Here is a 12,887-nt window from a genome sequence, read left to right as displayed (position 1 = left end):
GTGTTGTTTTTAACATCCAAGTGTCACTGGCCGCCTACTTAAGCTGAGACGCCAACTCAAAAAAACATTTCAGGCTCTTAGCTTATATGCTTTAAAATAACTAAAGGTTGTTTTATTACATATGAACATGTAAACCACAACTTGAATTCCCTCTGGGCGCTTAAACACAGAAACCACATGCAGAGTTATTTTTACCAGGGGCTTGTACTTCGTATGAGGACAACAAAGTTTGTAAAGCCTGGATGTTAGAATTCCACTAGGGCTATTGTCATAGCAACGAGTTGACCAAGACCTTTTATATGTTTTAGATAAAAGTATGTCCGTTATTAGGAAATAATCAAGATCTCTTGGTGTCGCCACACTCAATGGACTCCAAAACAGACAAGCCAAGACACCCAAATGAGAAAGATTTAAGCAGCATTTCAGAGAGACTTTTTTTAGTTTGTAGGTAAATAACACAACCTGTTCAGTCAGTCAATCCTTCACAACAAGCTGAGGGAGGGAAGAACAGAGGGGCTTCATGGGAGGGATATGTATCTTCTTTTTAACAATGAAACTGCACTTCACTTTTTTTAAAAAGTAAGACAGATAATCACCCGTACATTGGGACTATGAAGACGTTATAGATATGCAAACAGCGGAGTGAAGAAGGAAAGGGAAGAGGATAGAATAAAAACACTAATTTATGAAATGGAAGAATAGTTTAAGATGTGAAGAACAAATATAAGTTGACAAACATTGACAGAAATCTTCCGCAAAGGGGGGGGAGTCATTTTTTTTTCAAGGTAACTTTTCTATTTATAATTTTTTTAAACCTTTTGTATTATTGTATTTGTGTTCAACAGATATATTAATAGGATAGTAGCAGCAGCACGTTGTTTTTTTTTTGAATGTTTACATTTTTTTGGGGCTCTGACTTCCTGTTGCAGGGGATGATGGCACCTGACCTCAGGACAGCTGAACAAAAACTGAGCAAAACCATCTTCACCACTGACATCATCTGTATCACTGCTTTATTTGTATTATAACATACTTATTCCTTTACTGTACGTTTAATTGAAAGCAGTGATGTAAAGAAGAATTTTGTCCAATCCATGCGTGTGCTCATAGCGTCCTCCCCTCCCCCTTCCCCGCGCTCGAGCTGCACACAGGTTTCCCCCCCCCGCTCTCTTTTGCACGGCGCTAGCCTTGTGGGGGGGAGAGCTTAGGAGACCGTTTTGGGATTTAGCGGAAATGGGGGAGGGACTGAGGAGTTGTTGATGTTCACATTTCTTGGATCTTCGCACCTTTAATTTAAAAGTGAAAGATGATGTCACTGGGAAGGTGGTTTTGGCAAACGGGTTTCGGTTTGGTCTCTAGGAGGCACGGACTGGCTGCAGTGGCGGGCAGGGAGAAGAACTGCCTTCCTGTCGGGACAACAGGACGCTGCAGACACCCAGACCTTCATCACCTCCTCCTCCTCCTCCTCCTCCTCCTCCACTTGTTGTTATCGCCCCCATCAAAGATGTTCCCCCCTCCTGGACAGCGGCGGAGGTGGTGACATCTTCATTGTAGAGGCGTTTGATGGCATCGTAGAAGTCATCCACCTCCATTTCATCCACCTGAATGCACAGTAAGACTTGTATTGTAACTCAGGTCTAGAGCTGCAACTATTATTCATATTATCAATCACTATCCTAAATACTTTCATGTCTAATAAATTAATTATTTGAGAAATATACCTGTCATGTCAAGTTAACCAGCATATAGTTACATTTGAGAAACTAGAACCAGCAAGGCAACAAATTAATTAAACAATCCATTATCACAACTTCTGTCTATTTATTTACTCTCAGTTGACTGATTTAATCGATTCTGAGTTAGCACAACTTTAATGCCTTTCTGTCACATGTACAGCAGTCAGATTCACTGTGTTCACTATGTAGGAATGCACATGGGAGCCTTTTAATGACCTTTAGAGCATGTTTAAAAGCTAAAAACACGTTTAAAACTTGCCCTGTTCAAGCCTGTTGGGTGCTAACTGTAGCAGGAGGATAACACGGTGTAGGCAGCACCGATTGGTTTCGTTTTCTCTCTACTGACAGCACTCCGCATTTAGAAACAACAGAGCTACGTGTTGGAATCAACCGGAATGCTCCTTTAAGTTTTTGTTTCTTTTAAAGTGTTACCTTGCGCTTGGTGGATGCTTTGCAACGCAGTGTGACCTTCTGCAGGTGGTTAAGATGGTGGTGTTTGGGTGGAGAGAGTAGAACTGGGATGCTGCTGTTGGTGGAGGAGATGGTGCTCCAGGGCTGCTGGCTCCCGTCTTCCCCATCAGCAGGTGTCTGTAGCTGGGCAGGGATGGCGGTGACAAGGGCATGGTCACCGGAAGTCTCAGTGGTGGAGGTGATGATCCCTGGAAAGAAAAAAAAAAAAATCACACAAATACTTTTACACTAATGAAGCCATCTAGAATTTTCCATGCCTCGGTGGTAGGACCCAGGCCGGTCCGTGACTGGTTCCCAGTTGGACTGTTGGTCTGGTCTTGGCTGGAATGAAATTGCGGGGCTGACTCAAACCGCCCCTAAGTACCTTGTGTGGAAAATGAGTTGTAATTGCCTGCACGATTAAAAAAAAAAAATGAATCTATCTTCAAATTGATATCAAGATTCGTGGCCACATTTTTTGTAATGTTTATTGCACACATAAACCATGAGAAAACAAGACTAATTGGCTGCAGCACCTATAGCACATTGCGCATCACCACAAGCCTGTAAACATAGAGGCTTCAATGAAGAGAAGGGAGAGCACTGCAGCGCTCGGGAGAGCTTTAAAACCTATTTTATATATTTATTATGTTAAAAACTTACAGAAGGACGTAGTTGAGTTTGTGATGCAGTCGGCTCGTGAAATTAAATGAGAATCAAAGTCATTCAAAAATAAAAAATTAATTGTTTAAAAATTTAGTTGTGAGCAGGGTGAATTGAGATCCCGATTTCATAACAGTTAATCGTGCAGAATTTTTTGTATCGTGACACGCCTAATTTGATGTGTATGAGAGTGTGCGTTTCTCAAGGTTTATAACTCTACAACTAGGGCTGGGATGATTCGTCAAAGTCATTGATTCACAAAACTTGCACTCAATTTACTGCTTTTTTATTTTTACATTTTTTATTTGGGTATTCCTTCTGAAAGTTCAAGTTGAAAGTTTCATTTGTTTTATTGCTGGATCTAGACAGTAGACATTGTTCGCCAACACAGGTAGACCATGAGCAGCACCTTTTCATTAGTCATTGCACGTTTCCAATATATGATTTATGGTAAGGCTGTGCAGTTAATCAAATATTTTAATCGTGATTACGATTTCAACACAGTCACAAAAAACAGTAATGGAGCAAAACTATGTAGTGTTACACTATAACACTACATAGTTGTAATGTGCCAAACAATATACACACACACACACACACACATATTTATATATACATTTGACCCGCCCCTAAAGGAGCGACTGCCGCTGCTCCTTCAGTATTTAAAAAAATGTTACGAAGTATCAATTACACAACTCACAGTCATCCACTCTCCTCTCCCCTTTGAGGGTGAGCAGCTGGAATCCAAAAAAGGTTAACTGAGCGGCCCTAATTTATGTGAGAGTAACTGACACATACACACACAAAATATGACTTAAGTCTTAATAAATAGATATATAGTAACATGAATAAATATTGAAAGGGTTAGGGTTTTTATAATTAAACGCAGCATAAATGAAGAAATGATTAAAATCTATTTCTACATTTTTGTTCAGCTACATTTGTTTCTTTCTCTATTTTTAATGAGGCGGGAGGTCCTAACCTTAGTCTTAAGCATGATTGGTTACAGGACCGTGCTCAAGTCGGGTCCACTACTTTTGCCTCAGGGGGAGACATTGCACATAGGAACAGCCGTTGACAGCAGCGCTGCTATGTGCTATGTTCAGAGTTAGATTTTTCTCTATGAGGGGAAGGGTTCAATCGTGTTGTAACTAAGACGTGCTGACGTATGTAGCTCCTGTACGTCCACAAACTTCACATGTAGCGTCATCCAAACATTTCCAGTAACAATTAACTCCAAAAATCTAGTTGTTTAACCCAATGAACCCCACTATATAAATATGTTGAGGAGTGTCTGTGTTCCACTGTGGTTCCCAATTTATTTTCATGAATACACATGTTTAAAATTAAAGTTTTTGATGCAACTCTGTAATGTTGACAGGAAAATAGGAAGAACATTTGTGACAAGTTATGAGTCTGGTGTGCTCAAATGGCTCTGGGTATGCTGTCATGCCGATTTGACCACTTTCCAAATGTCGAGTTGAACAACAGATCAGATCCGATGCCGGATGCCCGGTCATAGCCATTACACTAACAAGAGCTGGTTTGCAAACGTTGTGTGTCACTTGAGGAAGATTTGCTAGGGACTGGATATTTTTTGCTTTTGTATCGCTCTCTGATTCGACCAATCATGTTTGCTTTAGACTGAGGTTAGCACCTCCTACCTCACTAACATATGGACACACAAATACAGAAGGTAGGTGAACAAAAATGTGCAATAGATTTAAGAAAAAAGGTTTGGTTTATGCCCCACTTTTAGTTATTTATGCATTTTTTTCCCTCTGTATTTTGTTCAGTGTTTATCTATTTTTCCTCAATAACACATAACCAGGCTATATGCAAACGGCAATGATGTACGCATTTATTTGGAGCAGAGGAGTGAGATCCAATCAGTGGTCACTTAGAACACATTTTGGGACACAATCTTCTGCCAGGGGGAACACATACTGTATACTTGGGGCTGTCCACTCGGATCATTAGATTTTCATTTTTTAACTATTCTTCAGTCCTAACAGATGCTGACTCAATCGCTTGGAGACATTTATCAGACTTCACACAGCTTCCTCTGGAGCCAAAAGAAGTCTTTATACAACTTTTTCATTTTGCAGTAGTACTCTCTAACACCTGTTAACAGACTTTGATGTGTAAAATGGGTGGAGGTCCCCTTTAAAACATACCCATTGTGCAGCAGGGGAGTGTGGGGTCCTGGTCTGGAGGCTGCAGGGTGGTTTGGCTCTGAAGGGGTTGGTAGATGTAGACAGTGTTTGGAGGCAGGGAAGATCTCCGTGTGGACAGACTACGAGCCACGAGCTCTCGACTCCGAATCAACTCAGAGCTGTCGATCTAAGAGAGAGGGAAGAGGAGTAAAGGACGACAAACACAGAATAAATGAGATGAAGACAGCAAATAAGAAATATATCAGGCAGTGTTCATTACAGCCACAATATGAAAATGTCAAATAGTATACTGATGATTTAATTATTCTTTGAGCCTTACCAGGGCTGTGCTCTACAAACGTGGCTAAGCATTGCTATAATGTTCGGCAGTTTAAATGTTCCTGTTGATTCTCATCTAGTTACCTTTGTTAGCTTAATTAAGCTGGAGAGTTAATTTGTATAGAAGCCAATCCGCTTCATCGGATTTTGAAATTAAAAAGCCATCTTTAATCATCATTTAAGCCTGTTAATTAATCATGCATTAAATTATAACTCGATTGAAAGCCTTGTTCTTAATCTTCAACATCAAAAAAACTACAGCGAATCATATATGTTGATGTTTACCGAGCTCCAGGACCATTTTCTGAATTTTGGTCTGAATTCTCAGACAAAGAACTTAGTGTAGGTGATTTTAATATCCATGTGGACGTTGACAACGATAGCCTTAGTACTTGCCTTACTAGATCTTAGTGCTGCATTCAACACTATTGACATCCTGTTACAGAGACTGGAAGATTTAGTTGGCATTAAAAGAATCTTAATTTGTTAATGTTAACAATAAATCCTCCAGGCACGCTAAAGTTAGCCATGGCGTTCCACAAGGCTCAGTGCTTAGACGTCACCCCCAACCGACACCGTTAGACACCGCCTGGGTCCGTCCCGAGGTTTCTCCCTAAAGGGAAGTATTCCTCACCACCAAGGTTTCTCCGTAAAAGGAAGTTTTTCCTCGCCACTGTCACGCTAAAGGCTTGCTCTTGGGGGAATTACTGGAATTGTTGGGTCTTTGTAAATTATAGAGTGTGGTCTAGACCTACTCTATCTGTAGTGTCTTGAGATAACTTTTGTTATGATTTGATACTATAAATAAAACTGAATCTAATATGCTGTGTGACTGACAATCTTTGCAGGTAAAACTGTCGTTTCCTCCTGGCTAGTGTGGTTAACACACAAGAACTGCTTCACAGCAGTGCCACCCTGAGGCTCAACACACTCACTGCCTTGCTACAGAGTCAGGAGTCAGGGCCAATGAGCTCAAGGACAACTACTGTGCGTAAGCACAACTTATTGACTTTTGACCATATTAAAAAACTGTGATGGCCAACATTCTTACCATTGCACTTTACATTAGCCAATACAATACATTAATTAGTCAAAACACCACCGTGGAATTTTAGCCTGCATGCAAGTTTTTACATTGTTTAGTTTTGGCTGCTTCTCAACCAACACTTCTGTTGGGTTGTTTTGGTCGCGTGATCAACGCTGAGCATTTTGGAGCTTCTGATTGGCCACAAATTGAACATATTAATAAAAGTCCCAGAGTACTGTGACGTTATACATCAGCTTCTGTGAGGACAGCTGTGTAGCATCACATTCAGGGGGAGTTACAACATTGACAAAGCCTCATTCACAGCCAAAGTGGGGACAGGGAACGGTTTAACGCTGGCACTGCAAGGACTTTCAGGGGTACCAAAAGCGTCTGTCGTCCAATGCTTTTGTTATCGCTGATGGGCCATTAAGGCATTAACCATCTCTATCTTTTTAGTACTGCATTAGCCTCTATAGAAGCATGGACACACACAGCTCCCAGGCACTATTTACAGCCAGATAGCTTATCTTACAGCTCAAACCCACACAAAACTGGTGTACTCCTAGCGTTGTGTACAGCTAAATGTACTTTTTTTTAGAACAATTTGCACTGTGTGTCGTTCAGTGAGGTGAACGATTTGTGAGCCGGATGTTATCAGACCAAATGGACTGTTTTCAGAAAGAGTCATTTCGTGGGGTTTGTGACACTGAATTTGTTTTTTGTTTTTATTCTCGGGCAACCTCTAGCTTACTCAGAGTGTCTGCCGCATGTAGGCCGAGTCCTTGACAGCAGCCTGGGTTCTAATCTGAGACTTTAGCTGCATGTTGTCCCTCCTCTGTTTACCCTTTTCTGTCTTCAAGCTATCCTGTCGATGTAATAAAAAGCCCAAAACATTTTCTTTGAAAGAGTGTATCCACCTGTAAGTCTTTGGGGAAACTTCCTGGGCTAATCTGACCAGTGCACATATTATTTATACTTTACACTCTGTAAACTGTCCTTGGGTTTTGTGAGAGGTGCTTTGTAAACATAAGTTGTTATTATTATTATGAACTTTTGCACACCCACTGATCAAGATATGTGCACATCTTGCACAAAACCGAATGGTCCTCTTATCTCATTCTACAACGGTTGCATTTTACATATTTGTGATTGTAATAGTTCTATTCCTTATTTATTTTCCTAACTGTTAGAGTACTTTGCTTTATTGTTTATTTACCTTTAATATGTTTTTTGTGTACAAAACACCAAGGCAAAGTAAGTGAAAACTTACTTTGGTAATTAATCTTATTCTGATTCTGTAGCGAGTCGGTCTGATACCTGTGCCTTCCTCAGCAGGTCAATGGTAAGAGCCAGCCAGTCAGGACAGCAGGTCTCCAGCTCCAGGGTGATTAGGGCCAAAGCCAGCATGGATCCTCTCAGCTACAGGAACACATAAGGGACAAACATGTTCAATGTTTGTGCTTGCTTGAATTTACCAGTGTTACATGAATACAGAAGACCAGAGATATCTATCTAAAGTGAGAGTATGTGTGTTTCAACCTGTATGAGTGTGTGGTCAGCCAGACAGTTGTAGAGTTGCCACGTGAGCAGAGTGAGGTGCTGAGAGCGGTTCAGTCCCAACATGGAGTTCAAAAACCCAGAACGACATGATAACACCATCGCATGAAACTATAGAAGAGAAAGAGTTGGAGCAAAAGATAATGAGCCTTACATTTTTGGCTGGGAAAGAATTTAGGTTAATGTAGGTTTAAATCCAGTACATTTCGAAGGAACACACCACGGTTTGTTGAAATAGGGCTTATCACAATCTCCCTTAATTGTAGATCGGTGGGCCAATTCATATTTAGTCTCAGTGCATGCGTTGTTTTAGTCCGTTGTTTTAGCCACTAGTTAGCTTAGCGTAATGAATGGAATCCTATGTTGCTGGTTAGCATGTTGTGAGTAAAAGTGAGTCAACAAAAAACAACAACCTAATTACTTCTTGTGGCCTGATTATTCACAACGAGTACAAATAGCAATTCTTGTGAATACACAGCCCACCTATTTACAGCTAGGGGAGAGCGTGATAAGCCCTATTTCCACAAACGGTGGCGTGTTCCTTTAAGAAGTAAATCATTTTTTGTTCCATTATTTATTTCACATTATACGATACTTATTGTTGTTATGATAACGTCTTCATGACAGATGGCACTAGGGGGTGAAAGGTTTAGTGTTGTTTAACGTCTGCAGATGTAGGAACCAGATTTGCATTGCTTTATTAAAACATCACATGAAGAGAGACAGACGTACGATGTGCAGGAAGTCCAGTGCTGTGGCGGTGTGCAGATCCCAGTTCAGTTTGTCCAGGATGATCCTCTCCATCCTCAGGATCTCTGATGGAGAACAGCCACAGCTGCTGGAGGCAGCCATCTCTTTCAGGGAGGGCACACGCTGACACACACACGCACACACACACACAATATCAATCCATGTGCTGGTATCCTACCACGCTTTGTCTAATGAATTTAGTCACTTCCCACACATTATACATGACTGCAAATTTTGTTGCCAGTCAGGTCGCGTGCAGGCCCTGTTAAGGCGTGTTCACACCAAGGCTTTTTGCGGCAACGTGATTACATTCAAAGTTTATGTACAGATGCGAACACACACGTGACACTGTGTGGAAAGCCAATCAAGTGTTTAAATCCTCCTGCTGTCTTGTCGTTGCTGAATCAGAAATGATGGAATAAAATAGTGTAGCCATCTGTGGGATCCCAGAGCTCTATAGTACCTCATATTTGTACAGAGACTGGATGAAAAGGGGAGTTTTTTTGGGGGGGAAAGTAAGCGAGGAAGTTGGCCTACCCTGTAAGTTCTGAAAATAAATTAATGTCTGTTGTGTTGATGACCTGATCAATCTGAACGTCATTCAGAAAACAACCATTTAAAATCTGTTTGCGGTTAGATTTGATCAAATTCAGACTTTTTACAATTATCATCATGATGTAGTTATTTTGCGTTACTATTTATTCGTTTATTGCAATTAAATCAAAGGAAAATCTGGACCTCAAGTAGCACTGGAAGCGGAAGTCTAATTCACATGGTTTTTGCTCCTGCAGATAATATTATTAATCCAGATGGGACACTTTTTTGACATATAGGTACAAAGCAACAATAGTGGGGTTTTTTGGCCATTTTGATGAAGGAAAGAAACATTGTTGCTTTTACGTCTACACCAGCACGAGTAACGCAAGTCACAATGGTCACAAAAATGATCCTGGAATGAAACTCATGCAAGTAACGAAACGCTAATATCTACACCTTCTGTATCGGAAACAACCACAGAGACAGTTTTGAGTACCTTGCCAGCTGTAAATGTCTGTCTATGGACGTTTTTTTTTGACAGTCACAAAAGGAAGGGGGGGCTCCGCCCTTCTGGTCTGACTTTGGGTGGTGTGATCTCTGGTATAAAGATCAATTAAATTTGCATAGGTTTTTTGTTGCAACTCAATGTGTAGTGCCCGATTGTTTGTTTGTGTGTGTGTGTGTGTGTGTGTGTGTGTGTGTGTGTGTGTGTGTGTGTGTTCACCTCATCCTCCTCGCAGGTCTTAGCAGCCAGGAAGAAGCAGGCGATAGCTATACAGCGCAGGTACTTTGGACGGGCCTGGAGACAAATATTCCCATCAATCAGTAAATCAATCAAATGTTTATTTGTTACTTTTACAGCAGTTTGCTGAAAGGAAACAAGAAGAAGAATTAGAAAACAACAAAGATTGTGATTTTGATTAAGAATTCTTTGGTTTTGTGTTGAACTTCTCTTTAATGTTGTACACCCACACAGGTGTTTTCATTTATATCGCCTGGAGCTCTTCTCATGTGGCTATGTACAAACTGGGGATTTTAGAGACCTTTTTCCCAGCAGGCATTTTAACATGCAGTGGGGAACATTAAAAAAGTCAGGTAGAGATGGAGATCCAACATACCAATGGAGCTAATGTTTGTTTAATTTCCGCAACTAGCTAGCTAGCTAGCTATAGCTGATAAAGTCTACACGACATCTTTCATTTGGCCAACTAGAAATGAACAGCCTGCCTATGCTTCCCTCTGTCTGAATTCAATCACACTCACAGTTTTAAAAATAAGTACACATTTTTAGTAGTACATCACAGCGTTGTAGTATTCAAGATCGTTCTTGGTCTCTAGACAGGTCTTAATTGGAGATGTTCCGATACAGATACAAGTATGGCCTCCAATACTGCCTAAAACGCTGGTATCGGCAAGTGTGGGAGTTTATGAAAGTTCTGTGGCGATCAGTGTTTGTGTTTGTTCATGTTTCACAAAGAGTTTAACCTGAGGCAGACCGACAACAAAGATAGAAATCATATCCCATCCATACAAGGATAGCAGTATACAGCTGTTAAAATATAATAGAATATTTGACACATAACTGGTAGTAGATCAGTACTCTGTATCGGCCAATACACAAGTTCAGTTATCAGAATTGGTAGCAAGAAGCTAAAAATGGTATTGGACCATCTCTGTCTCAATACCACTTATTGAAGGTCTCGGTCTTGTCTTGGAACTGAAAGCATTTTAACTTGTCTTGGTCTCAAATAAAGAGGACTCTGGATTTTATTTCGAGACCGGTCTTTTTGATTATTTTATCAAGGCATTTCTCATGATAAACTTAAGGAAATAAACAAGGTGAATAGAGAAGAATCCTAATTTGTTTTCTGTGGTTATTTATTTATTGGAATGTGGATCTTTTAGACCAATTTGAGGAGTGTTTAGCATTTTCCGCATTTTATCGCAACAAGCATTGTTGGTCTTGACCAGTGGTTTGGACTTGACTCGGTCTCGCCCTGCTTTGGTCTTGGTCTTGACTCGGTCTCGCCCTGCCTTGGTCTTGACTCGGTCTCGCCCTGCCTTGTTCTTGGTCTTGACTTGGTCTCGCCCTGCCTTGTTCTTGGTCTTGACTTGGTCTCGCCCTGCTTTGGTCTTGACTTGGTCTCGCCCTGCCTTGTTCTTGGTCTTGACTTGGTCTCGCCCTGCCTTTATCTCTGTCTTGACTTGGTCTCACCCTGCCTTGGTATTGGTGATGGCTCTGTTTAGGTGGTGTTGACTACAACACTGGTACTTCAGTAGATCATGGTTTTCACTGTAAACCACATATGGGCGGCAAAACAGATACGGAATCATGGTTTAGAACATCAATACTCAGTTTGACACCACTGATTTTTAATAATGCCTACAACACTACTATTTAAAAAAGGAATCAGCATTTCTGTACTAGACTGAGGAAGGATAAGGAAGGAGTCTGTTCTCTAGTGGAACCTGTGGGACATCTGTCCTGACTTGAATGACGGGACATTCAGAACTGACACTTCCTCTTTCTGTGTAAGTGCAAACTGTCAGCTATAACAAAAGCCTCGTCACCATAGTTGTACGACAGTGGTAAACAAAGACAGAGCTATCAAGAACCTCCCACTGATTCGCAGACAACATTTAACCAAACTCCCTCCCAACATTAGATCTAGCGTGAGGGGTTTGTTTTCCTTTTGTTTGTTTTCAGATGTTAAGCTTGCAGAGCTTTTAACTCCCACCACAACTAAACTGCTCGAACTTCAAAAAAAAAAATAGTACAAAAAGCAGAAATTAACAATTTCACAATTAAATGGTGTCTATAATAATTACGATGACACGGATGCTTCTTGGGGTGGGCAATGTGGTTAAAATCCTCTATCAGGGTTCGTGTAATTCAATGTTACACAGAATATTTCAAAGAAAAAGAAGGCATTTAAAAGAATGCACCGTAAAAACATATGCAGGTACTTCTAAAATTGACCAGTGTCCACCACTGTCCTTTTGGCAGCTTAAACATTTCATTATCAATCAATTAAAAAAGCAACTCCACTTGGTAAATATGCTAACACTCAAAGCAACATCTGTATTAAAGTAAAACTGGTGGTATCAATTTACCTTGATGGAAGCAAGGAAGCGGTCCAGGATGCTAACAGCTAACACCAGGGTCTCCGGGTACAGCTGCAGGCTGCTGTGGAGCTCTGTCAACCAGCGCACGGCCTCATCTCGCTGGGCAGGGGTGATGTCTATATCCTACAACAAAAAACAAGGTTTAGTACAATATCAACAGCCTCATCAAGCTAGATGTTTGGGATGTTTGTACTGACCACTGATACAAAAGTTCTTGTCCATGTTTACTAAGGAGGACAACAAAATACATTCTCATACTTAATCATCCTTCTTCGTAGATAAAACTTAGTTTTCAGGTGATTTGCCAAACCCGTTTCTCAAGTTTTTGTTTCATCTTCACAAATTTTCACAAATTAATAAAACTGAATTGAATTGAAACAAACAAAGGGGCCCTGAGTTTTGAGGTGCTTCTCTTTAATACAGCTCTATTTCAGGGCAAAACTTGGCCTAGTTTCGACTAAAGGGCCAAACAGCGTTAAACAGTACTTAACCTTATATATATATATATATATAAATATATATATATATATATATATATATATATAT

The 12,887-nt window shown here is 40.6% G+C and overlaps 1 protein-coding gene across 1 annotated transcript in view; it reads right to left on the bottom strand.

Annotated features, from left to right (window-relative positions):
* Positions 1 to 881: 881 nt before the first annotated feature.
* ccni (cyclin I) overlaps positions 882 to 12,887 on the bottom strand; it is an 18,504-nt gene continuing 6,498 nt past the window's right edge. Inside the window, exons 3-10 of the mRNA XM_034895863.1 lie at positions 12,330 to 12,464; positions 9,940 to 10,014; positions 8,661 to 8,801; positions 7,911 to 8,039; positions 7,689 to 7,790; positions 5,027 to 5,192; positions 2,169 to 2,395; positions 882 to 1,601 (exon numbers count right to left, since the gene is read on the bottom strand). Coding sequence (XP_034751754.1) covers positions 1,356 to 1,601; positions 2,169 to 2,395; positions 5,027 to 5,192; positions 7,689 to 7,790; positions 7,911 to 8,039; positions 8,661 to 8,801; positions 9,940 to 10,014; positions 12,330 to 12,464 — 1,221 coding nt within the window. The 3' untranslated portion in view covers positions 882 to 1,355. The remainder of the gene's footprint in view (positions 1,602 to 2,168; positions 2,396 to 5,026; positions 5,193 to 7,688; positions 7,791 to 7,910; positions 8,040 to 8,660; positions 8,802 to 9,939; positions 10,015 to 12,329; positions 12,465 to 12,887) is intronic.

Source organism: Etheostoma cragini, chromosome 16 (genome assembly GCF_013103735.1).
Source record: "Etheostoma cragini isolate CJK2018 chromosome 16, CSU_Ecrag_1.0, whole genome shotgun sequence".
NCBI classification, from domain to species: Eukaryota; Metazoa; Chordata; class Actinopteri; order Perciformes; family Percidae; genus Etheostoma; species Etheostoma cragini.
The sequence above is the reverse complement of the archived record's forward strand: the minus strand, read 5'-3'. Positions and strand labels throughout refer to the sequence as shown.